Source organism: Nerophis lumbriciformis, linkage group LG08 (genome assembly GCF_033978685.3).
Source record: "Nerophis lumbriciformis linkage group LG08, RoL_Nlum_v2.1, whole genome shotgun sequence".
Lineage (NCBI taxonomy): Eukaryota > Metazoa > Chordata > Actinopteri > Syngnathiformes > Syngnathidae > Nerophis > Nerophis lumbriciformis.
In genome coordinates this window covers 22,793,615-22,821,246 of record NC_084555.2, presented here as the reverse complement: position 1 = coordinate 22,821,246, position 27,632 = coordinate 22,793,615, and the positions used below count along the sequence as shown (strand labels likewise).

The window sequence follows — 27,632 nt, the reverse complement described above, 5'->3', positions numbered from 1 at the left end:
TTATATGGCAATACACACTTAGCTGCTAGCCAATTCCTGTCAGCCAAGAGATCAAAAATAAAGTATCAGCCAGAGGGGATCTGCTTTTGTGATCGGCATAAAAATAATTCTTAGGCATTGCTGATTACATTCTTTTTTACAGAAATCGGCCAAAACTGATTGGTGGATGATCGATCGGCACATCTCTAAAAGGAATTATTACAAATACTTACAGGTAATTCTGTAGGTTCAGGCAGAAACTCAGCATCTTCTCCAAAAATGAAATCTGGAGGCAATTCTGGATAGCGGGCATTAAATATTATATCCCCTAGAAAAAGAGAAAAACAGATTGTTAATGTTCTTATTATACAAGAATGAGAGTATACTCTTATAAAGATGAGAGGGATTATTAATATATTTGACAACTGAGTTAACACTTTAAAAATAAATATTGTCAGTTACTGAGCTCAAAATGTACTACTCTTTGAAGAAGTATTCAAAATATGTTAAGGCAAATATTCATCCATTTTTATGCAGCTTAACCTAATACATGTGCGGTGACCTTTATGTTTGCTTTGGAGATGTGGCAAATCATTTTGGGGTAAAAGAAATACATAAACAATAACATAATTATGTTAAACCACCGCACTTGACAGCTGAGTCTGACATAAATGTCTCGTTAACAGTTGTGTTTTCCGCATGACATGAATTTGAGCCGTGGGTTCTTTTTGATTCATGTACCTAACATAATGAGCAAACCTGACATTTAGCAATGAAGCCGCTCAAATTCAGTCTTCAGAAAATTAAATCAGTCTTTACAAAATAAGATTGTATACAACAAATAGAGAAATGTTGTCACTTATGTTTTAAAGTATCAACATGTATTAAATACAAGTATTCTAATTATGTTTGGTGACAAAAGGTAACCCCTGCAAATGCTCTCAGTGCCATCATACTTTTTTGCTGATTTTAGTTTAGCTGATACGAGTTCACAATGTTCTAAATCTGATATTATGTTGCGCAATTCTATTCATGCGCTCTTCAGTTCTGCTTTTTTGGGGTGACTGACGACAGCAGAAAGAGACACATTTAAACGTTTGTAGGTACATTTCAAATAGAGGGCACTTAGACAAAGGGATGTGTTGCAAGGTACTGAAAGTCAAGCAAAGATTTACTGGCATGGATCCAGGTGGAAAAACATTTCTCAGAGCAAGTTATACAACATTTTCTATGCATTGGGACTCCTACCTAGAACGGTAAACATTGTACAACAATATGTGAAGATCTGTACAACATGTTTTCTACTACCGGTAGTCCTATTTCAGTCAGGGCCTTATCATGGAAAACTAACTTGTCTTACCTACTGGTGGTACCTGCTGTTGTGTATTTGGGATCAAACTGTGGAGGCATTGCAGAGATATGTATAAAACAATCTTGCCTTCTTTCATACTTCTTCTAAACCAGTGGTCCCCAACCACCGGGCCGCGAATCGATTGCTACCGGGCCGCACAAGAAATAAAAAAAAATACAAATGTTTTTTTTTCTTTATTAAATCAACATAAAAAACACAAGATACACTTACAATTAGTGCACCAACCCAAAAAACCTCCCTCCCCCCATTTACGTTCATTCACACTCATTCGCACAAAAAGGTTGTTTCTTTCTGTTATTAATATTTCTGGTTCCTACATTATATATCAATATAGATCAATACAGTCTGCAGTGATACAGTCCGTAAGTACACGATTGTATTTTTTTATGACAAAAAATAAATAAATAAATAAAATAAGATACCATGCCTCCCCACCCCGGTCCGTGGGACTAATTTTCAAGCGTTGACCGGTCCGCAGTTACAAAAAGGTTGGGGACCACTGTTCTAAACGATTTGTTTGGAATTTACTATGTCCTGTGACGTTTTTCCCACCGTTGACGTCAGCTGATTATCCATGTATGGTATACATGTACCCAAAGTGCTTTGCGAGAGTATGTCATTGTAGTGGGGCGGTATAACTCGGTTAGTAGAGTGGCCGTGCCAGCAACTTGAGGGTTCCAGGTTCGATCCCCGCTTCCGCCATCCTAGTCACTGCCGTTGTGTCCTTGGGCAAGACACTTTACCCACCTGCTCCCAGTGCCACCCACACTGGTTTAAATGTAACTTAGATATTGGGTTTCACTATGTAAAGCGCTTTGAGTCACTAGAGAAAAAGCGCTATATAAATATACTTCACTTCACTAGTGTGCACTACAGTCAATAAGCTCCTTCTTTTTTGCAATCCTCTTGATGTGGGGCAGACTGGCTCGTACATGTACATGCATCCTCTGCTGTTGCCATTTCTAATACAAAGTAGCGTACAAGTCGAAGTGGAGGCACAAAACGGCGGATCCTGAAGAGACGGTACAAAAAGCAGCCTAGAAATGGTCCGTACAACATAATCTATACAATATTGTGTCCAAAGAACCACCACTACATGTTATGGAGGACACAAGGAAGTATTTCAAATGTAGAAAACGTGTCCCCTTTAACATACACAACAAGAAACGCCACAGATTGTTGTTTAGCGGTACCAGGCAGTGTGGTGGAGTGGAAGGGGACTGGCTTTGAATTAATGAGGCTTGGATCCGTGCAGAGTGTACCGTGCATTGGCACGCTATAAGTGGACAGGTCCATATGCCGGCAGACACCAACCTGCAGCCTTGCATCCTTGATTGAACAAACATTTGTCCTCAGGAAAAAGCACAGGAAAATACAACAACTGCAGAGATGTCATGTGCCATGATAAATGCCAATGGCTTGGCTTTTGTTTACTCCCAAGTTGCAGTCTGCAAGAATTAAAGACATTGTCCACAACCAAGGCAGTGTATGTATACATTCATCAATGGGACATTCTGATATTTGCATTTATGTGCTGACCGCAATCTGGCTTTTAGTGTTGGTGTGTTTTTTCACTCCTTGAAAGAAAAAAATAAATAGTAAGAAAAAATATAATTTCATAAATATACCTGTCCATCCATCCATTTCCTACCGCTTATTCCCTTTGGGGTCGCGGGGGGCGCTGGAGCCTATCTCAGCTACAATCGGGCGGAAGGCGGGGTACACCCTGGACAAGTCGCTACCTCATCGCAGGGCCAACACAGATAGACAGACAACATTCACACTCACATTCACACACTAGGGCCAACCAATTTTGTTACAGCAAATTAGTAGTTCAGACAAACCAATAACTTAAAATAGTGTCTTTTTTTTAATTAAACAAATTTCTGCGGGCAACATAAAGACAAGTAAGCATTGGAAAAAGTGCATAATACTTCTTCCATTTTGATTTAGGATACAATACTGAGGGGAAAAACTTAAAAAACAAAAGCTAGAGTAAATCAACGTATTTGACTATGAAATAGAGTGACCCAGAATCAAACACTAATAATATCCATCCCTCATCTGATGAATAACTTCCAATCATAAACATTACTTTTCTCACACACGTTTGATTCGTTTACTATGAACTCAATAGCTGAGAGAAACAGTACCTAGAAAATGTATTAACTCGTTCCAGATTAATTAGCCTGAGCCGCACATTATGAATAGATAAAACAAAATTGTGCCTTTGTAAACTGAATACCATAGAGGTGCTACAACCTCTACTTAGACCAAAATTGTAATAATTAAATTGTTGTTTAAATTTTGCATCATGCATGATGTCACACAAGACCTTGGCGAACCTCATGAGACATCAGTTCCGAACAACATTGGATTCATTCTGTACTCGTGGTTAGTTTTCCCCCGTTCCTTTGTACGAAAAGAAGGGCCTGCTTTAGCAAGATGTATTAAGAAGAAGACATGAGAGGTAATGATTGCTGTACAGTATATCAAAGAAGTCATATGAAGTAAGCAGTCCTGCATTAAAAGCATACGACTCACTTTGTTACAGTAGTTAACTACTTATTCATTAGAATGGTTGTCAAAAACATCGGTACTTTGATACCAAGTCGATACCAACACACAAAAAATACATTGTTACCTGCTTTTTTCAGTATTGTCAGGATTGAATATAGTACACTTTTTGTTTGGCGAGCTGCACCCATTCTTGGTGCGTGAGCACTAAGTTAGCACCGAAAAATAAAAATAAAATAAAATGTCTATTCGTGGAAGCCTGTCACCAATGGTGATTTGGCGCTTTTGGTTTGCCCACACCTATAAACAAATTATAATTGAAGTGTGGCAGTGGAGCATAACTGTAGTTGTGGCATAACTTTGCTTCACAACGCCTAGTTTGCCAGAGAATAAGACATAGCAGAAATGATCGACTTTGTTGCTATATTTAGCAGGTAGGGGTACATAATAAAAGTAAAAGAGAGGTGTATCTTGTGTCATGCCTTTCTTCGGCAATCAGAAGCTGTCACAAAAGTATTCGCTGCGCAAGTGACAGCAGAGCTCCGCCACCACAAGTCCAGGGAGTATGCATTACTAAAAAGTGCAGAAAACTTCCATAAGCTACAGCTCAACATTTATTGCTTCCATAAGGGCTAAGAAAACACATCTTAGAGACACTCTTCTGTTGTTTGGCAATATTTTTATTTTTACCTACTTCATCAGGAAAACTAAGTGTGGCCATTTGCTGAATGCAACTCTCTATTTTGTTAGGCCTGTGGCACATTGTAGAAATAAAATAAACCATAAAAAAAAATTAAACAGAAATTGACAAATACAGCAAAAAGGCAACATATAACAAGAAAAGGTTAACATATTGATACTAATAATAAATAAAAGCACATGGGTTTGTTTATCTTTAAATATGCGTTTTATCTTTTTTATTAGCCTATTTTATTACAAATTACATGATGACGTCACACTACCACCATATTGAAAAAATATTATGAACAATATTGTTAGTGCTGTGTTCCTATATAACTTTTTCACTTCTGAAACAATACAGATAATGGAGCCTTGACTTATGGCCAATATTGTTATTAATCTGATACGATACTAGCAGAAATCATAGTGCATTTTGTAAATTACCTCACTAAAACACAAGAAATGACCAACCTTGTGTGCTTATTGAAATACATTTACCGGTAGCTGTTAACTGGCTGTAAACATGCTTCAGGACTGCTTGTATCAGGGCTTATATCGGAGATTTTAAATACAAGCCGATATTTTTTTTTTACTCATCTTCCCCCGGCGTCTACCTTTTTCCCATCTTTTACGGGGCGCCTTGTGGCGACCCATCAGTGTTCTTGTTCTGTAACCCTGTACACTGTTTGTTTGTCTAATTTTAAACGGGTTTGTGCTGAAAACAACATTTTGTTGTACTTGTGAAATGACAACAAAGATCCATCATCATCATCATTATCCAAAATCGAACCAATATCCGATATCAATATTGGATCAGGATACCGCTTATTTTATATATTTAAAGGTTCCACGCCACTGCTCTTCTTTTTAGAATGTAAAACAGTTGACCATTGTTGTTATTTCTGCTAATAATGATAAGCGCAGTGTTGTTTGTTTTGATATTGTATACTGGGAGACTATCGGCGAAAGCTGCACAATTATAGCCAAAATAATAACCACAATTATTTTTGTCAATATTGAAATCACGATTATCATTCACAATGATTCATTATGTTATGTAAAACATTTATACATAACATTTTTATTGTACTTTATATTTTAAAAAATAATATGAAAACTTGGTTTTCATTTCAAAATGAAACTAAAAATTAAAAAAATTCAAAAGTAAAAAAAAAAAAAATTCACAAAGGGCTAATTACAAATAAATATGCCATTGGAAAGTCCGTTCATAAATTGCAATCAAAAAAACAAAAACGATTATGCAAAAAAAGACACATTACAAGTTGGCATTTATAGGAAATATGTCTTTGGCCAAATAAAACATGATTGTGTCCATTACTTTGGCATGTCTTTAAAAGGCGGATGGATACAGGGTCCCTCGGTGCACGGTTGCTGTTAAAGGTTATTTGTACTTTGGGCACCCCGGCTTTTGTGGCTGTTTGTTGAGGTTTTTCGCGCATGTATGCAACCACAACTCTATTTGGATTGTTAGCTTCACGTTGCGGGCAAACGATGGCGGTTGAGGAAAGAAGGGAAATGTTGTCAATGCGTAATATGCCGCCACAACTCAATTTGTTTGGATGTGAACATTTTGCAACGCAGCTTTGCTGGGTGAATGTTGGTTCCTCAGCGGAGGCATTTCTGTCTTTCTGGGAACAAGTGGGAGGGTGCCTAGAGAACGGCTAGGCGTGCGAGCGTGTTATAGGGAAAAATGCATGCCTGTTGACACCCTGTCGGTCACTCTGCAGGAGGAAGGTACTGATGTGATAAAAGCATTTATTTTTCTTAATTTTTTCAGGATCTACTAGCGACCAGCCAATTTATTGTCACCCTCTGTTCCCAACTTCTCACTCACTCTTACTAGTCCATTGTGTTTCATTCGCCCCCTGGTGGTTCGTGGATTGTGAAAGTGCTTGATTTGATATGCTGAGGAGCTTGATTTTTACATGTTAATATCGCCGAAGATCTCCCTAATTTAATCGTAGCAGCCAAAATCCAGATTGTGATTAAAATTTGATGAATTGTTCAGCCCTACCATAAAAAATTGCCCTACTGCTGTTATTTTTGGAATGTATAGTTACCTCTTGGTAGCTTTACCTATAACTTACGTACATTTGAGGGTTTCTCCAGCGTAGGGGATGTGAAGTTTAAAGCGATCACAGCATGGGCCCAGGGTCAGAGACGTACATCTGAACATGAAAGATTGGAAAAATAAAAACAGCGCAATCAACGAGCGAGAACAAACCGGTCAATAGCATTTTGCAATTTGCAAGCCAATTATATTTGATTGCAAGTAAATGCATCTGTATTGACTTGTTGGTTGAAAAAAGTGATGTGGTTTATTTTAGCACAGTTCAAATACAACTACCACTTAAAATGTATTTTATGGTCAAACATAACCAAGTCCATAAATATACAAAGATAGTTTATTCACAACTGACAAAAAATATGTAAATTTAGATGTTGTGCTACAAAACTAAGTCTAAACTAACACTACCTAACTCTAACCTGGTTAGTCACTTGGGAAAAAAATTCAATTTTTCATTATTTCCATTATCCATCCATCCATTTTAGAATAGAATAGAATAGAGTTTTATTGCCATTATTACAGTGAACAGGTTCAAAGAACAACAAAATTGGAGCAGAATTTCAGCATTTTCTACCGTTTGTCCCATTTGGGGTCGCGGGGGGTGGTGGAGCCTATCTCAGCTGCATTCGGGTGGAAGGCAGGGTACACCCTGGACAAGTCGTCAACTCATCGCAGGGCCAACACAGGTAGACAGACAACTATTTCCATTATTCACCAGCCAATTTATTGAATAGGTACATTTGTGCATCTGCTCAGTAAAACCTTCCAACAAAACAAGGCTCCTTAATTAATTTTGGTATGTGGTCCTTGTCACAACAATACTCTGAGTCTGAAGCCTCATAAACGGGTAAGAATGATGATTTAACAGTAACAAAAACCCGATAACTCACTCATTAGAGCAACAGGTATGCATTAGAGCATGGGTGTCAAACTCTGGCCCAGCGGTGTAATTTAATGTGGCCCTTGAGGCAATATCAAATTAACATTAGAGCTGGCCCGCCGGCATTATACAGCGGCGGTGCCGCTGTAACACTGCATTCACCGCTAATACTCATCCTTGCCAACCCTCCAGATTTTCAGTACCCCTCTCGAAAGTCTCCCGGGGCAACCATTGTCCCGAATTTCTCCCGGACAACAATATTGGGGGCGTACCTTAAAGGCACTGCCTTTAGCGTCCTCTACCACCTGTCGTCACGTCTGCTTTTCCTCCATACAAACAGCGTGCTGGCCCCTGTCACATGATATATGCGGCTTCTACACACACATAAGTGAATGCAATGCATACTTGATCAACAGCCATACAGGTCACACTGAGGGTGGCCGCATAAACAACTTTAACACTGTTACAAATATGCGCCACACTGTGAACCCACACCAAACAAGAATGACAAACACATTTCGGGAGAACATCTGCACCGTAACACAACATAAACACAAGAGAACAAATACCCAGAACCCCTTGCAGCACTAACTCTTCCGGGACGCTACAATATACACCCCCCCTACCACCAAACCCCGCCCACCTGAGCCCCGACATTAATGAACTAGCATCCCAGAAAAGATGACAGGTATCTGGCTTGGGCACATCAGATTAGATCAGTGTCACAAACTGATCAATAAAAAGGCCTAAATGGTTGATTTATTCATTGTTATTTTATTTTCTAATTTATTAGCCTGTGGAAAAAGTTAATGTTGATATTTACCTAAGAAGGCTGCAAAAAGAAAAGAGGCATTCCATTGTTCATCTAAATTTGATTTAATATACCATTGATGTTTTTTTGTTTGTTTTTTGAAAGTTGATTTTGCACTATTAAGTTATAAAAGCGTTGCTTGTTCCATATTCAGTGTTAAAGCAAATCAGTGTAGCAAACTGAGCAATAATTAACGTTTTATTCATGCACTTTCTCTTGCTACTTCAAGGCTTGAATGTTTGATTAATTAATTATTGTTATTTTATTTTCAAATTTATTATCAGCCTGTGGAAAAAGTTAATGTTGATATTTACCTCAGAAGGCTACAAATAGAAAAGAGGCATTCAATTTGTATTTAAATTTTATTTGATATGCCATTGATATTTTTGAATTATTATTATTATTATTTGAAACTGGATTTTGCATGTCACTATAAAGTTATATAAGCCTTGCTTGTTCAATATTCAATGCAAAACTTGTTTGGGTCCCTATTAAAAGGTTCATTTGTTCAACCTTGGCCCGCGGCTTTGTTCAGTTTTTAATTTTGGCCCACTCTGTATTTGAGTTTGACACCCCTGCATTAGAGCATCTAGACATATAGACTATTCAACCCCTGAAAGAGTGAAATCAAAGCAATCTAGAAGTGCCACACAACGCGGTCAACAGTTGGAAATTTCCAACTTTCTGAATAATATTTAATTTCAGGGTAGAAAGAATGCTGTACTAAAATTTGATTGATTTATATATTTGCTCTGGAATATGAATTTTGGTCTATCATCTAAAAGCATGACTGCTGAGAATTAGTCCCATGTTCGTGCAAAACTATACACCTCACCCAGTTTTTAGATCTGTGACACGAAGGCAGTTTGTAGAGTCCAGTCCCACACGGCCATTCCGCACCACGCTGCACAGCAAGGGCCGCAACTCAGGTGAGATCCTGTGCAGTGCAACCTCTGGAGACATGTTGTTCATCTTTTCCACCTTGAGGAATCTGAAAAAAGGCAACAACATTATAGCTAATGCAGAACATAAAATTTGTGTGAGCTATCTTGCAACCACGTTAATTAATAATGCTAAATATATGTATGTATACATACACACACATATTTATATACATACATTCATAATATTTATATAATTACATAAATAAGATACTTATATTTGAGCATGGCATTAATAACCGGACACATAATCAGTTCCTGCACTTTGGATACACAACATTGATAATAAAAAGGGGGTTTAAAAATGAATCTTTAAGAGGCAAGCCAGTTTGACGTCTAGCTATTTAAGTATCTACGTTTATCCCGCTATTAAACTTAGGAATTTAATTTGAATCATCATTAAAACACAATTTCAGAAACAATTCGTTATTATAGTAATATACTGGTAAATGGTCGTAAAAGGTTGATGAGATTGTAAGATTACAGCATGGTAAGTAAATCGCAAAGAGACGAACACTTGCTTCCATCAATAAAATAGATATTCATTGCTCTTAATTCACGAAGCATATTGTTTAAATTGTGATACCTGGAAGACCTCGAAATTGAATATCTTAAACGCTGAATTGATTGTTTACTTCATACTCGCAACAAGTTCCGGGTACATGCTGTTTGGGTCCTTCTGAAGGACCTCTTTTAGAGGACTAAAATAATGCCTGTCTATTTAATGTATGTTAACGTTCCGATATTTAGTTTTCATTTTGATAAATCCATACATCTATCTTCATAGTACAGCAGTATGTTACCATAAGTATGTTTTGAGTATTTTATAGGAGCGTGCCCGATACTGAAAAACGAGCAGGGACCAGTCACATGTTTGGGCAGCTGTAATCAGAACTTTGACCTCAAGTCTACACATGTGCTTCGCACGGAAATCATAAAATCGAAAACACTAAAGGTAAATATTATTTTGCATTGATTCTTCTAACATATTATGTTTTTTTTACTATCGGTCTTATGAAATTCATATTCCCTTTACGCGTTATCCACAGACTATGTCTAACGTTTACAAACTTAATAAGCTGCACAACGTTGATTTTAGATTTCAGATTTCAGGTCCACATAGGCGAAACGCACACAATGTACTGCATCAGCAACTTGTCATTACTTAATCCAAAATACACTGCAAATAGAACATTGATTAGCGCGTATTTTCGCAAACAAAGTTGAAATCACTCCAATTCATTACGAACATTGTTATTTCAAAATGTATATTTTAGAAGTGTTAAGTTAAAGTAAAAGTGCCAAATAGTCACATACACACTAAGTGTGGTGAAATGATCCTCTGCATTTGACCCATCACGCTCAAACCCTCACCCCCTGGGAGGTGAGGGGAGCAGTGAGCAGCAGCGGTGGCCACGCCTGGAAATCATTTTGGTGATTTTAACCCCCAATTGCAACTCTTGGTGCTGAGTGCCAAGCAGGGTTCCCATTTTCATAGTTGTTGGTATGACGACCTACAGATCTCACGGCGGACACTCTAACCACAAAGCTACTGAGTTGTTCCTAGTTTAATGGCTTCCTACCATGAATTGATTTACGTGGACCCCGACTTAAACAAGTTGAAAAACGTATTCGGGTGTTACCATTTAGTGGTCAATTGTACGGAATATGTACTGTACTGTGCAATCTACTAATAAAAGTTTCAATCAATTCAATCAATCAATCAATCCTGTTGTTATGGTATCTCCAGACACGACACAATATTTTACGGAAGTTAGTCGTCTTGGCTCAATTGTAAAATTGATCAAGAGTTACATATAAGCTCTGGGGTTGCAGTCAGGGGCGTAGCAACACATTCTGGACCCACATACATAAGGACCCCCCCCCCCCCCACACACACACACACATGCACACACACTTCTCAACATCGCCACATCATACACAAATACTTGGTAAGTGTACATGCACTAAAGACTTTATAATTGCATGGCTTTGGTTGAAAACAGCCTTTCAAAACATGTGAAAACCTTAATTAGGTTTTTGACTGTTTAAAGATAGGATCAAAATGTCTACAACATATAGATCAGGGGTTCCCAAACTACGGCCGGCCAGCGGGACAGCTGCAGCCCGCCAGTGTCCAAAATCCGGCCCGCGGGATATCCCAAGTTTAAAAAAAAAATAAAAAATCTGTCCTTTCGAATCCACTTTCTACCGCTTGTTATACTCGGGGTCTCGTAGCCACTCAGGCAAATCATATTGTCTAAAAATGCATTTTCCCATCGATAACGTGACACCGCGCTAGTGCCCGAGGAATAAATATATATACGTATATATATATATATATATATATATATATATATATATATATACTGATAAACATTTTTTTTTTGCAAATAATCATTAACTTTAGAATTTGATGCCAGCAACACGTGACAAAGAAGTTGGGAAAGGTGGCAATAAATACTGATAAAGTTGAGGAATGCTCATCAAACACTTATTTGGAACATCCCACAGGTGAACAGGCAAATTGGGAACAGGTGGGTGCCATGATTGGGTATGAAAGTAGATTCCATGAAATGCTCAGTCATTCACAAACAAGGATGGGGCGAGGGTCACCACTTTGTCAACAAATGCGTGAGCAAATTGTTGAACAATTTAAGAAAAACCTTTCTCAACCAGCTATTGCAAGGAATTTAGGGATTTCACCATCTACGGTCCGTAATATCATCAAAGGGTTCAGAGAATCTGGAGAAATCACTGCACGTAAGCAGCTAAGCCCGTGACCTTCGATCCCTCAGGCTGTACTGCATCAACAAGCGACATCAGTGTGTAAAGGATATCACCACATGGGCTCAGGAACACTTCAGAAACCCACTGTCAGTAACTACAGTTGGTCGCTACATCTGTAAGTGCAAGTTAAAACTCTCCTATGCAAGGGGAAAACCGTTTATCAACAACACCCAGGAACGCCATCGGCTTCGCTGGGCCTGAGCTCATCTAAGATGGACTGATACAAAGTGGAAAAGTGTTCTGGGGTCTGATGAGTCCACATTTCAAATTGTTTTTGGAAACTGTGGACGTCGTGTCCTCCGGACCAAAGAGGAAAATAATATATATATATATATATATATATATATATATATATATATATATATATATATATATATATATATATATATATATGATGATATATATATATATATATATATATATATATATATATATATATATATATATATATGATGATTGAGGGAACCCCCCCTCATGAAACAGGCCTGTAGAGATGAAATAGTCTTGTGATTTTTTTCCCACACATACATATATATATATATATATATATATATATATATATATATATATATATATATATATATATGTTATAAGCGCAAAGTTGAAAAGCCAGCATCTGTGATGGTATGGGGGTGTATTAGTGCCCAAGACATGGGTAACTTACACATCTGTGAAGGCGCCATTAATGCTGAAAGGTACATAGAGGTTTTGGAGCAACATATGTTGCCATCCAAGCAACGTTACCATGAACACCCCTGCTTATTTCAGCAAGACAATGCTAAGCCACGTGTTACATCAACTTGGCTTCATAGTAAAAGAGTGCGGGTACTAGACTGGCCTGCCTGTAGTCCAGACCTGTCTCCCATTGAAAATGTGTGGCGCATTATGAAGCCTAAAATACCACAACGGAGACCCCCATGCCGTTGAACAACTTAAGCTGTACATCAAGCAAGAATGGGAAATAATTCCACCTGAGAAGCTTAAAAATGTGTCTCCTCAGTTCCCAAACATTTACTGAGTGTTGTTAAAAGGAAAGTCCATGTAACACAGTGGTGAACATGCACGTGTTGCAGCCATGAAATTCTAAGTTAATTATTATTTGCAAAAAAAAAATTAAGTTTATGAGTTTGAACATCAAGTATCTTGTCTTTGTAGTGCATTCAATTGAATATGGGTTGAAAAGGATTTGCAAATCATTGTATTCCGTTTATATTTACATCTAACACAATTTCCCAACTCATATGGAAACGGGGTTTGTAAAAAACACAAGATACACTTACAATTAGTACACCAACCCCAAAAACCTACCTCCCCCGTTTACACTCATTCACACAAAAGGGTTGTTTCTTTCTGTTATTAATATTCTGGTTCCTACATTATATATCAATATATATCAATACAGTCTGCAGGGATACAGTCCGTAAGCACACATGATTGTGCGTGCTGCTGGTCCACTAATAGTACTAACTTTTAACAGTTCATTTTACTAATTTTCATTAATTACTAGTTTCTATGTAACTGTTTTTATATTGTTTTACTTTCTTTTTTATTCAAGAAAATGTTTTTAATTTATTTATCTTATTTTATTTTATTATTATTTTTAAAAAGGACCTTATCTTCACCATACCTGGTTGTCCAAATTAGGCATAATAATGTGTTAATACCACGACTGTATATATCGGTATCAGTTGATATCGGTATCGGTTGATATCGGTATCGGTAATTAAGAGTTGGACAATTTCGGAATATCGGATATTGGCAAAAAGCCATTATCGGACATCCCTAATATATATATATATATATATATATATATATATATATATATATATATATATATATATATATATATATATATATATATATATATATATATATATATATATATATATATCCATCCTATTTCTACCGCTTGTCCCTATTGGGGGGGGCTGGAGCCTATCTCGGCTTATGTATGTATATATTAGGGGTGTGGGAAAAAATCGATTCGAATTCATTTTTAAAAAATCGATTTTTTTTTTTTTTCCTTTTTTTTTTTTTTTATTAATTTGTATTTATTTTTAATTAATCAATCCAACAAAACAATACACAGCAATACCATAACAATGCAATCCAATTCCAAAACCAAACCCGACCCAGCAACACTCAAAACTGCAATTGAGAGGAGACACAAACACGACACAGAACAAACCAAAAGTAGTGAAACAAAAATGAATATTATCAACAACAGTATCAATATTAGTTACAATTTCAACATAGCAGTGATTAAAAATCCCTCATTGACATTATCATTAGACATCTATAAAAATAAAAATAAATGAACAATAGTGTCACAGTGGCTTACACTTGCATCGCATCTCATAAGCTTGACAACGCACTATGTCCAATATTTTCACAAGGATAAAATAAGTCATAGTTTTGATTCATTTAATAGTTAAAACAAATTTGCATTATTGCAATCAGTTGATAAAACATTGTCCTTTACAATTATAAAAGCTTTTTACAAAAATCTACTACTCTGCTTGCATGTCAGCAGACTGGGGTAGATCCTGCTGAAATCCTATGTATTGAATGAATAGAGAATCGTTTTGAATTGGGAAAATATCGTTTTTGAAATGAGAATCGCGTTGAATCGAACAAAATCGATTTTGAATCGAATCGTGACCCCAAGAATCGATATTGAATCGAATCGTGGTACACCCAAAGATTTGCAGCTCTAGTATATATGTATATATTTTTTTCTTTTTCAATAATTGGACAAAGCACATCTGAGGAAATGTTCATACAGCGGAAGCATCAGTTTTCAAACTATGCATTGCTTTTCTGCAGAGAAAAGACAATATGTTGTGAAATGAAAAAGCAGAGAGAGAAGAGAAGCATCCTACAGCCAGCGGCCAGGCTTTCCAAGTCCTCCACTGCCGAGGAGGAGATTTGAAGAGATTAACACGCTAGCATTAGCTCTGATACAAGCCGAGGATTGAATTAATTAAAGACTTTGCTTAGCTGGGATGTTTTCACATCGTCTAGCATTCGAACCCCCACCCTCATCAACACCCACACCAACAATTCTATTGGATTCCATCCAATTCACCCAATGATGAACACTCTATTTTTACCGTCTTCGTTGTCTCAACCAAGCGCATGCTAATGTAGGAGCTAAAGAATATCAAGTGTTTTAGCTTTGCAGGCTGTTGAGATATGTAGGTTTGCATATTTTGCCTGAAATACCCTCAGAAATCCAGTGATGTTTTTGTATAGTTATTACCTTAATGGCCAGTTTCACACACAGTCAAAAATCAGGTATTTAGAATAGATACTTTTAATGTTCACAAATACATTATATTTGCATAATAGAGTTTTACCCACAATAACACAAGTGTGTCTTATCAGATCATGACTGAAGAGGCTTTTGATGTGATTGTCGTTGGCTCCTGTATGACTGATTTGGTGAGGTAAGTTCCCTCAACCCTCATACTATCATTACTGTGTATTAATTTTTCTACGCAACAGTGCATCTTTCTTGAATTAGTCATTCTTAAGAAGGTTCAGTATAACATTTCGTAAAAGTCATCTGCCTCCGGGAAATGGTTCTGTGGAAAGCAGCACATTGAGTAATTGGTCATCGCTGTAAAACATGTATTTCTTCATAATTTTCAGACTGGATGTGTTATCCCTTGCAAGTGTTGTTACACAAGGGTTCGGATTAATGAATGCACATAGTGATTAAAAATCCCACAATTACACTCTGTGCAGCTAAACCATCTTGATCAAGGTGGATGATTAAATAAAACATAGCAACCCTGTAAATGTAAAGTTTGAGTACGACAAAAGCTTGCAGGATTAATCGATCAGTATAAGGTTGTCCGCACACTCTGCAGAAAGGAGTTCTTCCATTTTAAAGTAGCACATAGATGCAAAGAATGCATTAGTTGAAAATTCCGCCGCAACTACTTTGGTGACTGTGTCACTCGCCTTACGCCAGACCACCGTCACTTGGTCCTCCGTAGGCCTACCCCTGACAAATTAATTCACACAATTGCCAAGTTGATTGCAAAAAACTGCAGAACAATTATTACTTTTGAGAAACCATCTTTTTACTAAGGTTTTACAAGCTGCATCTGAAGATGCATGGTACATGCAGCCATATATATCCTCAATAATGAGTGAAAAATAATGTACACAGTTAATAAGTTATTGTGTTTAAACTACTGGGAATAAATCCACAGCCACCCTTTGATTGATTTGAATAATGATGTCAATCAATTGACAGCCCTAATTTAGAATGGGCCTAAAGACTAGTGTGCTCAGAGGCAAATTTTGCTTCAAAATACACCCCCGACAAGATTTAAGACAATAGATGGCAAGTTTATTTATAGAGCACAATTCGCACACAAAGTAAGTCAGAGAGTGCTTTACAGAAAAATATAACATGGCAAAAATGATAATATAAAATAATAATAAAAATAAGCCAGTGCAGTGACCTAAGCACTAGACTAATTTGGTCATATTTCCTAGTTCTAGTCAGGACTCAAGCAGCAGCATTCTGGATGTACTCCAGCTGCTCTACAGCTTTTTTAGAGAGCCCAGTGAGAAGGCCATTACAGAGAAGGCCATTACAGTAGTTTAACCTGCTGGAGACAAAGGCATGGAATAGTATTTTTAAGTCTGATTTAGACATTATTCCTCTTATTTTTCAGGTAGTGAAAGGCTGCTGATGTTATTGACTTAGTGTGGCTGTTAAAGATCAAGTCTGAGTCTATTATTACCCCTAGATTTTTAAGCGGTTTATTAAGTTTCAGGGAGAATGTCTCAAGGTGATTATCAACAGTTTCTCTATGCTTATGGGCCAAAGAAAATTATTTCCGTTTTGTCCGAGTTTAGCTGAAGAAAATTGTTTTGCATCACACACTGATCTGTTCAATGCAGTGACAAACTGAATCAACAGGCCGACATTCACTTGCCATCAGTGACACGTAGATCCGAGCGTCATCTGCATAGTTGTTGTAGGACACAATGAAGCTACATTATAGCTGACCTAGAGACACAGTTACAAATTCCAACAAAGTATGTCCTGTGATCGAGATAGGACTTGAACAAGTTAAGAGCAGAACCAGAAATTCCCACCCAGTTTTCTAACCTCTGTAATAAGATAGTATGGTCAACTGTGTCAAAGACAGCCCTCAGGTCCAGCAGAACCACGACTGAGACTTTTCCTGCGTCTGTGTTAAGGCGGATATCATTTGTCACATTGATCAGTGTTCTTTTAGTGCTGTGGTGTGGCCTCAAGCCTGATTAGAAGGTATCAAGCACATTGTAATACTATTACAGCGTTCCCGCGCCACTTCGTGGATCATTTGATAAGGTTTCAGCGCATGGCAGATTTAAAAGTACCTTTGAGTACACTGTGATTTCAGTCCCCATCTAAGTTTCATGTTAAAATTACATAGGTTTTAGAGTGTATACAAAGTAGGGCTGTCACGCAGTTGCTTTTAGCTGCGGGCATTACACTACAGGCGTTTCTCACTCTTTCTAGTCTCCTTCTCACAGGGGCGTAAAACAAGCTCACCTTCTTCCATACGTCACATACTGTCACGAGTGTAGCGTCATACGCCCTCGCCCAGCAGAGAGGTAGCAGCATGGCTAACGTTAGCTGAGGCAGGTGGTACAAGCGGAGCGGTGCGAGTGACAATACAAGAGAAGGTGCGAAACTGATCACAAATGGAGGAAGAACAATTAATGCCCAAAAAAAACAGCACGGGGTCCATCACCCGGCGGTAGTTTGGCTTCAAGCGGGAAAATATTCAGCAGACAACAGTAATATGCAAAGTATGAAGCAGAAGCGTTGCTACAAAAGGTAGCAGCTAACGTTCCCTCTAAGGTGCGCGCCTGCGCAATTGTGCACTGCTCAAGCGTCCTCTGCGCACAGCAAATATATGCCGCGCACCAAATCAAATCCCATCTGAATTCTAAACAAAATAAACACATTTATTCTGTGTAATTTTGCAATGCAACTCTGAGTGACAGTGACAACAAGCTGCCCTAACTGTGTTCGTCAACACCGTTCAATTATTGTAACGTCTATCGAGATGCTTCGAGGACAGGAATTATATCGATCACTTTATTGAGCAAAACTGTTTATATTCGGCCATAACCACACCAAAAACATGAGTAAAAAACGTCTATCTCGAAAAACAAGTCATTTTCTGCCGTACAAACCAGGCCAAAACCAACTTGTCATCTGTCACCAACACGCATACCACTAAGCCACTGGTGCGTTTATGGCCACACAAAAAGTCGGACAACTCAAACGCCACACAAAGTTAAACTATGACTCCTCAGTCATACGTGTGCTTATTCTACTGTCATTTATTATTAATGTTAATTTATTAATATTAATCATGGAATGCTGTTACTAGAGAAAGTTACAGGAATGCACACTTCATCCTATGCTTACATTTCATTGTGCAACATGAGGATGTTTAAGGGGAACTAAATGTGATCTCTGAAAGGGGTACAAATGATTTCCAAAGCAGGACCCCCACCCAGACATATTGTACAATACTAATCCATAGCTTATGAAAAACAAGATTTCTTTTATTTTCATTACAAATGGGCCAAATCACTAATATTACAAAATAATCTCATGAAAATGACTCCTCTCATTTGAGTGTTATTATAAAAGATTGGTTTGAGACAGGTGTGCTGCTGGTATTGCCACGTGTGATGTTGCTCACATGTGCTCCACTGAATGCTCAGGGAGTTTTTGTGTTTGCTCAGACACATGAACAATTAGAGGGAACATTGGTAGCAGCACTACTAATTTGTTCTTTCATTTAAAAAGTCACCCGCGAGAGAATCAAGAGTGTTTGAAACTCTGCACGTTAACATCTGCGGCCGGTGCCACACCCAAAAAAATGCCGAAACAACCTGCACTGACAAATGAGCCTGACGCCTTCCATTTACAGATCAACACCATATGAAAAACATAGTCACAAACACAAGGAGATAATGTCCGCAGTAACTTATTACATAGCGAAGGACATGGCCCCATAAATATCATCTATGCAACATTTTGACCAGAGAACCACCATTACATGTTATGTAGACCACAAGGAAGTGTTTTCAATTTAGAAAAATAATAATAATATGACTCCTTTAATGCGCCCTATTATATGCATCAAGTGTTCATTCAAGGCTAAGGCAAAATATCGAGATATATATCGTATATCGCGATATGGCCTAAAAATATCGAGATATTAATAAAAGCCAATATCGCCCAGCCCTAATACAAAGTGTTTATAATCATGCATGAAAGCTGTGTGGATTAGGGGTGCAACGATTCATTGATTTGTAGACAAATATCAACGTTTTATATTAAAAAAAAAACTTAACAAGTATTGAAAACGGTAATCGTAAAAAAAGAAACAAAGAAGAACATTGACAAACAAGAAAATTTAAGGTGCCAATAAATGGGGCAGACGGGCCCACACAGATATTCTTTCAGGGGCCCAGAATTCCTAGCAACGTCCCTCGTTGCAGCCCTTGAATGTAGGGCTGATTAATACTTTAAATGCATATGATGTTCATAAAAATAGATCACATTGAATATATAATAACATAATGTAAAATAAATAGTAGGGATGCACCAAAATTAACATTCTTGGCCAAAACCGAAAAGGAAAAAAACAATCTCGAAAACCGGAACACTGAACAAAATTATTATGCCAATTATTATTACCATTGCAAGTAGGGCAATTGCTGTGTAATAGCCTCACGCAATTCAAGTCATTGCAATTGTACACATTAATATTTATCCAATAAAACAATCATACAATTATGAAAATATTTATTAACCACTGTTATCACAACAATATAAAATAAAAATAGTAATGTATAGGCCACTGGGCCAAACACTTGAGTTTTTAGCAAATAAATGACCTGCATTCAAGTAAAACATTAAACAAATGTTTGTGTATGACATTCTGGCAGTACAATTGCATCTGCGTCAAAATGTCAAAGTCCTTTTTAAAGTAAATTTTAATTATTAATAAAAATTCCAAAATGTGATTATCATGTTCATAAAATTAATAGTTTTTTAAAACCATGATATTTGTATCTTGTTTTTTGCAACAATTGTGTCAGGACAGGTAAAGATCTTTTAATGACTCTGGAAAAATAATATGTTTTTTTGTAAAAGATATGCATAGTCTTTAATTACTTTTTGGAAGTCAATGGCCTGGGGTCTTCTATTAAATCCAGTTTAAGTGCATAATTAATGGAACACTTCTTCATCACAGAATGGAAGTGAAAATGGAGGCAAATATGAGGTTGTTTTTTTTCCAACAATAAAAGCTTGGAGTAAGGATTTTTTTAAATATGAAATAAATTTCACTCACGTTGGGTCGCTCAATCTACGTTGTAGTTCATCCCAAAGGTCGTATTTTACTCACAAAACTCTGTAAAGCAGGCCTTCATGTACCATTGTTTATGCACTAGGGCACAATTAGGTTGGAAGCATACAATTGTTATTAATCTTGGTAAAATGGGTAAGTTAAGATTCTGGGATTACTAACGGGTTGAGACAAGCTCTTAATTAATAGTTAAGGTGTGTCCGAAGATTTTCGCACCACACAGTAAATAATTGGATATGATCTAACATTCTTTGGAAAAAAAGTTAATTTTCTCTCATAATGAGAGAAAATTAACATGACGGTTTGGACTTACTTTTATCACTTTCCCGTGTTTTTTATTATTTCTGTTCTAGCGCTCTCATATCCTTGTTACCACATCCTGTGCGCATCTATTTCCTGCCACTTCAACTTTAGTCTGAGCTCTGCTCCCCTCATGTGTTCCTGTTTGACAATCAGGAGACACACCTGTACCTGGTTGTCAATCATGACGCAGGTTCATTATTGTATGTACACTGTTAACGTGTCTGCATGTGCTTTGCACTACCTGCTTGCTTGGTGGTATTTTTACTTACGGTCGACTGCCTCGTCCATGCTGGTGCCTTGTCCATGCATGCTTTGCTGCATTAAATCATCTTTTAGCAGCACGTTGCATGTCGACTCTGCATCTTGGGATCACGGCGTCAGCCATGACAATTTTCTCAACTACAAAAACTGTCAGCAATATTCTGGAAACAATAATAGCAACTAGCCTTTAAATATAACTCAATAAGATTGCTTGATTTTCTAGTGTCAGTCGAGTATTTTGAATATTTTCTAACTTTTTGTAATAATAATGATAATAACAACTACAACTCTCCATCAGCAATTACATTTGTTTTCTTGTTCTGTAATTTCATGGAAAATGACTAATGGGCTATATATAGGGTATTTTCCATCATGCCTTGTAACGGTCTAAACAAAATACAGGAAGTATTTTAAACATGGCCAATACTTCCGGGTTTCCATTACTTGTCCCAAAAGCCCTAAAATGTACATTAGTAATACATGTTCTGCTGACAACCTTAGGAATAAAAATAATAACTGTCATCAGAGTTCTGCTCATAAACATTTTTTCAGAAATAATTAATTATCAGCAGCTGTCATGACTCTGAGATGTATAGTTTAAGACAGTTTTAATAGACACAGAAACCAAATAATTGCTTTGGTGCTTGCAGGATTGACGATCTAAAGATTATTGGTAATTTTTATGTCTTACTTTAAAAATGTTGCTGTTGCATCATTTTTCTTGGTGGAGAGATTATTTGAGCCACAGTCCTTTCCCACAAGTTGTTAGTCACTGGCCAATCACGGTTAAAAACAGCTCGTCACCGTCATTTACCATAAACTTTGGAAGGAATGACACAATCAGCAGTTAATAGGATGAAACGTTGTTTTTAGAGGATCCGGCCAATTCAATATGTTGTTTTTTTCTCTTATATCTTCCATAAATATTCAGTTTTGTTCAACACAGGGGAAAAAATCGAAACATAATTCAACAATCTTATTCCTAAAATAATGTGGTTTCAGTCCCCCCGCCCTCGCCCCTTTTTGTCGTCAATTTTTCTCATTGGCAATTTAACTAGTGATTCTGCTTTGAATGGCAGGCGTTATCAATGAGAAATATAACAAGCCAACAGGAAATTGCAATGCGTTGAGAAAGTGGGAAGGCTTTAGAGCTGGAGGTCAGACTGCGGATAGGAGAGGCTAGTCGGAATATATTTGCAGACCTTCAAAGTGATGCAAGGCTTTGAAGTGGAAAATCTGTCCATCCATCCATTTTTTACCGTTTGTCCCTCTCAGGGTAGTTGTCTTGAAAAGTCAGTGGTTGTGTGCTGCTTCAGATGACTGACACCCACCAAATGCCTTCACACACTCACACATGCATCACAAATACAGCTTTTTTGTCATAAAAGTTGTGTTTTAATGATCTATTTGCTACAGTGTGTACTTAGAGGAAGATGGAACCATTACCAAAACCATACAATGGTCCCTTCTGCCAGAGCACACTGGATGAAGACACCTTTCACCTGTTGTTATCATTGAAACCTCAATTCTGGAGCATTAAAAAAGCAACAACATTGTTTCTAATAAGCACATTAAATGCATATGCTTTCAAAATTTTAGAATTAGATTCATGCTGTGAAATGTAGTACACCTCTAAAGTGTAATCTTGGCGGATGAATGTCATTAAACATGTAGCTGAATCCCGATATAACATTACAACCTGCCAGGCTGTATTACATTCCTGCTTTTATGAGATGGAACGTGTGGAAGTAAACTTTTGTTACATATGTATGATCATTCATCCATATAGCCTTCATTAATCAGTATATATTTTGCTGCATTTTAACTTAAACCATAAACCATATTAGACGTTGCGCTTCTTACCAGTAATACCATACACCTTGTAAATGCGAAACATATAATTTAACCATGTTAGGTATAATCGCCTCATTATATGAAACAATTGCCCCTTCATTTGATTATTATCATTATTTACTAACAAACTGATGGAAAACCTGCTTTAGCATCACATGTCAAGGTGACAAGCAAATACTAAAGTTTTGCTATTGTATAATTTATTTCAAATAGAGTTACAATGACCAAAACAAATGTACATTAACAGCTTGCTGCAACTAGTAATGAAACAATTATCAGTTAAGAAGAACAGCAGCTGCTTGCCTTACATTGTTTTTTCTGGTCAAAATTGAAATTGATTTAGATTTAAAGGGCCACATAAAATATGTCCGTCAGGCCTTTAGTTGAGAACGTGTGAATATTGGTTAATTCATGTGTTGTTTTTTTAATATGTCCTGTTCTGCCATTCAGACAAATCATATTGTTAATGTAGATCATGGGTGTCAAACTCTGGCCCGCGGGCCAAATCTGGCACGCTGTGTAATTTCACTTGGCCCGTGAGGTGATATCAAATTAACACTAGAGCTGGCCCGCCGATTATATACAGCAGCAGTGCCGCGGTACACCGCTAATTCTCATACTTGCCAAACCTCCCGGGAGACTGCCAAATTTCAGTGCCCTTCCCTAGAATTGTATCGTCCCCTTTTCGTCCAGTCCAACGGGTGCTGGCTCAGTTACATAAAATGTGCGGCTCTGGCACACACACATAAGTGAATGCAACGCATAGTTGATCTTCAGCGATACAGGTTACACTGAGGGTGCCATTATAAAAACCTTTAACATTGTTAGAAATATACGCCACACTGTGAATTCACACCAAACAAGAATGACAAAAACATTTCGGGAGAACATCCGCACAGTAACACAACATAAACACAACAGAACAAATACCCAGAACCCTTTGCAGCACTAACTCTTCCGGGACGCTACAAGGTGTGTGTATCGTCCCGGAAGAGTTAGTGCTGCAAAGGGTTCTGGGTATTTGTTCTGTTGTGTTACTGTGCGGATGTTCTCCCAAAATGTGTTTGTCATTCTTGTTTGGTGTGGATTCACAGTGTGGCGTATATTTCTAACAATGTTAAAGTTGCTTATACGGCCACTCTCAGTGTAAACTGTATCGCTGTTGATGAAGTATGCTTTGCATTTATGTGTGTGTGCGTACAGGAGCTGCTCATATCTTGTGAATGGGCGGGCACGTTGTTAGAAGGGATGAAAAGCGGACGTGACGTCAGCTCGTAGAGGACGTTAAAAGCAGTGCCTGTAAGGCACGCCCCGAAGACTGTGGAACACGAGATATAATGACTGATGAACACCTTCGTTCGATAATGAGGGATGCCTCAGCTCAAAGCCTGAGCCCCGACATTAATGAACTAGCATCCAAGAAAAGATGGCAGGTATCCGGCTTGGGCACATCAGATTAGATCAGTGTGTTGCAAACTGAGCAGTTTAAAGTCCTGAATGGTTGGTTTATTCATTATTTCATTTTGAAATTTATTAGCCTGTGGAAAAAGTTAATGTTGATATTTACCTCAGAAGGCTGCAAATAGAAAATAGGCATTCAATTTTTATTTAAATTGTATTTGATATGCCATTGATATTTTTTAATTATTATTATTATTATTTGAAACTCGATTTTGTATGTCACTATAAAGTTATATAAGCCTTGCTTGTTCAATATTTAATGCAAAACTTGTTTGGGTCCCTATCAAAAAGGTTAATTTGTTCAACCTTGGCCCGCGGCTTTGTTCAGTTTTACATTTTGGCCCACTCTGTATTTGAGTTTGACACCCCTGATATAGATGCTCATAATGGCTGTGCTTGCTTTCCAAAAGAGAAGTGTGGAATATTTCTCTTGTTGCCCTATTTGTATTTGACTTAAAACAAATGTTTGGATATATTTAGTGTTTGGTGCAACTGGACGGGATAGAAAGAACAAAAAAAGAAAACAGAGGTGGAAATTGCGAGGACAAGAGGGAGATAAGACAGAGAGACAACAACAAGAAAAAACAACAACAGTCCTATATTAGCAAATACGATTTATACAAATATGATACCAAAAATTATAAAGTAGAACCAGTCAATAAAGTAGGTTGTAATATCGCAAAAATGACAATGAATGAACATTATTGCAATAAAAATACCAATAGAAATACTAATATTGATAATGAATGATAATAATTACCTCTATTATCAACATTACAATCGCTTCAAATGCAACAATACATAAATGTAATGAATACTTGAATTACAAAAGAAAGCAGGTAAGAGGGGAGGAGAGAAAGAGAAGCAGACTTTATTAACATTTGACATTGTTATGTTAAAATCAGTTAGGCTTTAGAAGTGTGCCGTGTTTCAACCTTGTTTCCTCCGGAGGGTGGAAGGGACAATGTTATATATGTTTTTTTTTGTTTTTGTTTTTTTTTTGTTTTTTTTTGTCCTGTCCAGCTTCTCAGGCAAATCATATAGTTGATGTAGATGCCCATGTCGGCTGTTCAGATTTACTTTACAAAAGAGAAGTGTAGGATACTTCTCTTGTTGCCTTATTTGTATTTGACTTTATTAAATGTATTTATATTATCATTTAGTGCAGCCGGGCCGGAGCAGGAGGGGATAGAAAGAGAAAAAAAAGAAGACAGAGGGGTAAATTGTGGGGACAAGAGGGGGATTAGACAGAGAGACAAAAACAACAACAGCAAACAACAACAACAACAACAATAGAGCAACATCAGCAAATATGACATGTACAAATATGATGGTAAAAGTAATAGCAAATAAGCAGTTAGCGAAAAATAAAAAATAATACAGAAATGACAATGAGCATTATTACACTACAAATGGATCAATACAAATACCAATAGAAATAGCGCTATTGATAATGAACAATACCAATAATTTACCTTTATTATCAACAATACAGTTGTTTAAATGCAACAATACATATACGTAATGATAACTTGAGATACGAAAGAATGCAGAAAAATGGAGGGGGAGAAAGAGAAGCAACCTACATTAACCTTGTAGATTGTTATAGTCACAATAGGTTAAGCTTTGTCAGTGTGCCATGTGTTACACCCAGTTTACCCTAGGGCAACAACGTTAATATACGTTTGATGAAACGTGATTATGTGCATGAGTGTAAGTATGCATATGTACTTGTATATGTACAGAATGTGTATATGTGTTTGTACAATGAATGTATATGTACAGAATGTGTATATGTGTTTGTACAGTGAATGTATATGTACAGTATGTGTATGTGTATGTTTGTATATTGAATGTGCGTGTGGATGTACGAACATTAGGTAGGTAAATATGTACTGTATTTGTGTATGTATGTGGGAGCGTAGGTACCTATGTACGTATGTGAGCATATGTGAATTTGCATGTACAATACATTCGACTCCCAGAGTGCGTGGGAGCCAGAGCACGGCCCCATCACCCCCGAGAGCCCAACCCACAAACAGGAGGCGTGGTGCCCAGGGAACCAGGGACCACCGCCCCCACGCAGCCAAGCCGGCCAGCGACAGGAACCCCAGAGCCCGACCCACCGTACCGCCCACAAGGGCCAGCAGCAGGCCGCAGACAGACGCACCCGGCAGAGGACAGGGCACGAGAAAAGCAGGGGACAGCCAGACCCCAAGCCAGCGAGAGACCACACCCCACACGGGCAGAAAGGCGAGACGCCCCGCCCGAGGGACCCAGAGACTCCCCGCAACCGGACGGGAAGACCGCCCCCGCCCCACCGGCAACCGGGCCCCCACGAGCCCACCCCCCACCCCCAGAGAGCGCGGCGAGGCCAGCCCCCGGCCACCCCACCCAAACCGGCCGCCGCAGGACCACCCAGGCACAGGGCCACGGGAACCACCCACCCCACCCGCAGGGACCCCAACGATGGAGATGGAACAACCAGCAACCGCCCCGCCGAGCCCCCCCCCTGAGGGAGGGGAAAATTAAAAAATAATATTAATAAAATATATTAAAAAATAAATAAATAAATAAATTAATTAATTAATTAATTTAAAAAAAAAGAAGAAAAAAAAGAAGAAGAAAAAAAAAAAAAAAAAAAAAAGAAAGAAAAAAAAAGAAAAGAAAAGAAAAAAAAGTTATATATGTTTAATGAGGTGTGATTGTATGCATGAATGTTACCGGTATGTGTATGTACAGTATGTATGTATGTTATTACAGTGAATGTGCATGTATGTATCGTGTGTGTGTGTGTGTGTGTGTGTGTGTGTGTGTGTGTGTGTGTGTGTGTGTGTGTGTGTGTGTGTGTGTATACGTTCTTACATATGTATGTACCATATTTTTCAGAGTATAAATTGCTCCGGAGTATAAGTCGCACCGGCCGAAAAAGCATAATAAAGAAGGAAAAAAACATATATACGGTAAGTCGCACTGGAGTATAAGTCGCATTTTTTGGGGAAATTTATTTCATAAAACCCAACACCAAGAATAGACATTTGAAAGGCAATTTAAAATAAATAAAGAATAGTGAACAACAGGCTGAATAAGTGTATGTTATATGACGCATAAATAACCAACTGAGAACGTGCCTGGTATGTTAACGTAACATATTATAGTAAGAGTCATTCAAATAACTATAACATATAGAACATGCTATACGTTTACCAAACAATCTGCCAGTCCTAATCGCTAAATCTGATGAAATTTTATACGTCTAGTCTCTTACGTGAATGAGCTAAATAA

The 27,632-nt window shown here is 37.6% G+C and overlaps 2 protein-coding genes across 5 annotated transcripts in view; one reads left to right on the top strand and one right to left on the bottom strand.

Moving 5' to 3' along the window:
* babam2 (BRISC and BRCA1 A complex member 2) overlaps positions 1–9,955 on the bottom strand; it is a 167,372-nt gene extending 157,417 nt beyond the window's left edge. The window contains exons 1-4 of the mRNA XM_061968468.1: positions 9,857–9,955; positions 9,165–9,320; positions 6,662–6,738; positions 213–307 (exon numbers count right to left, since the gene is read on the bottom strand). Coding sequence (XP_061824452.1) covers positions 213–307; positions 6,662–6,738; positions 9,165–9,301 — 309 coding nt within the window. The 5' untranslated portion in view covers positions 9,302–9,320; positions 9,857–9,955. The remainder of the gene's footprint in view (positions 1–212; positions 308–6,661; positions 6,739–9,164; positions 9,321–9,856) is intronic.
* A 44-nt stretch (positions 9,956–9,999) lies between these two features.
* The window catches only part of rbks (ribokinase), an 88,565-nt gene continuing 70,932 nt past the window's right edge, over positions 10,000–27,632 (top strand). Inside the window, exons 1-3 of one of the 4 annotated variants that reach the window (XM_061968473.1) lie at positions 10,000–10,225; positions 15,448–15,509; positions 27,237–27,310. Coding sequence is in view for 1 of the 4 variants with exons in the window: in XM_061968470.1 (XP_061824454.1) it covers positions 15,451–15,509 (59 nt within the window). In the remaining 3 variants the exon portion in view is untranslated. The remainder of the gene's footprint in view (positions 10,226–15,447; positions 15,510–27,236; positions 27,311–27,632) is intronic. The other 3 variants (XM_061968472.1, XM_061968470.1, XM_061968471.1) reach the window with 3 other exon arrangements.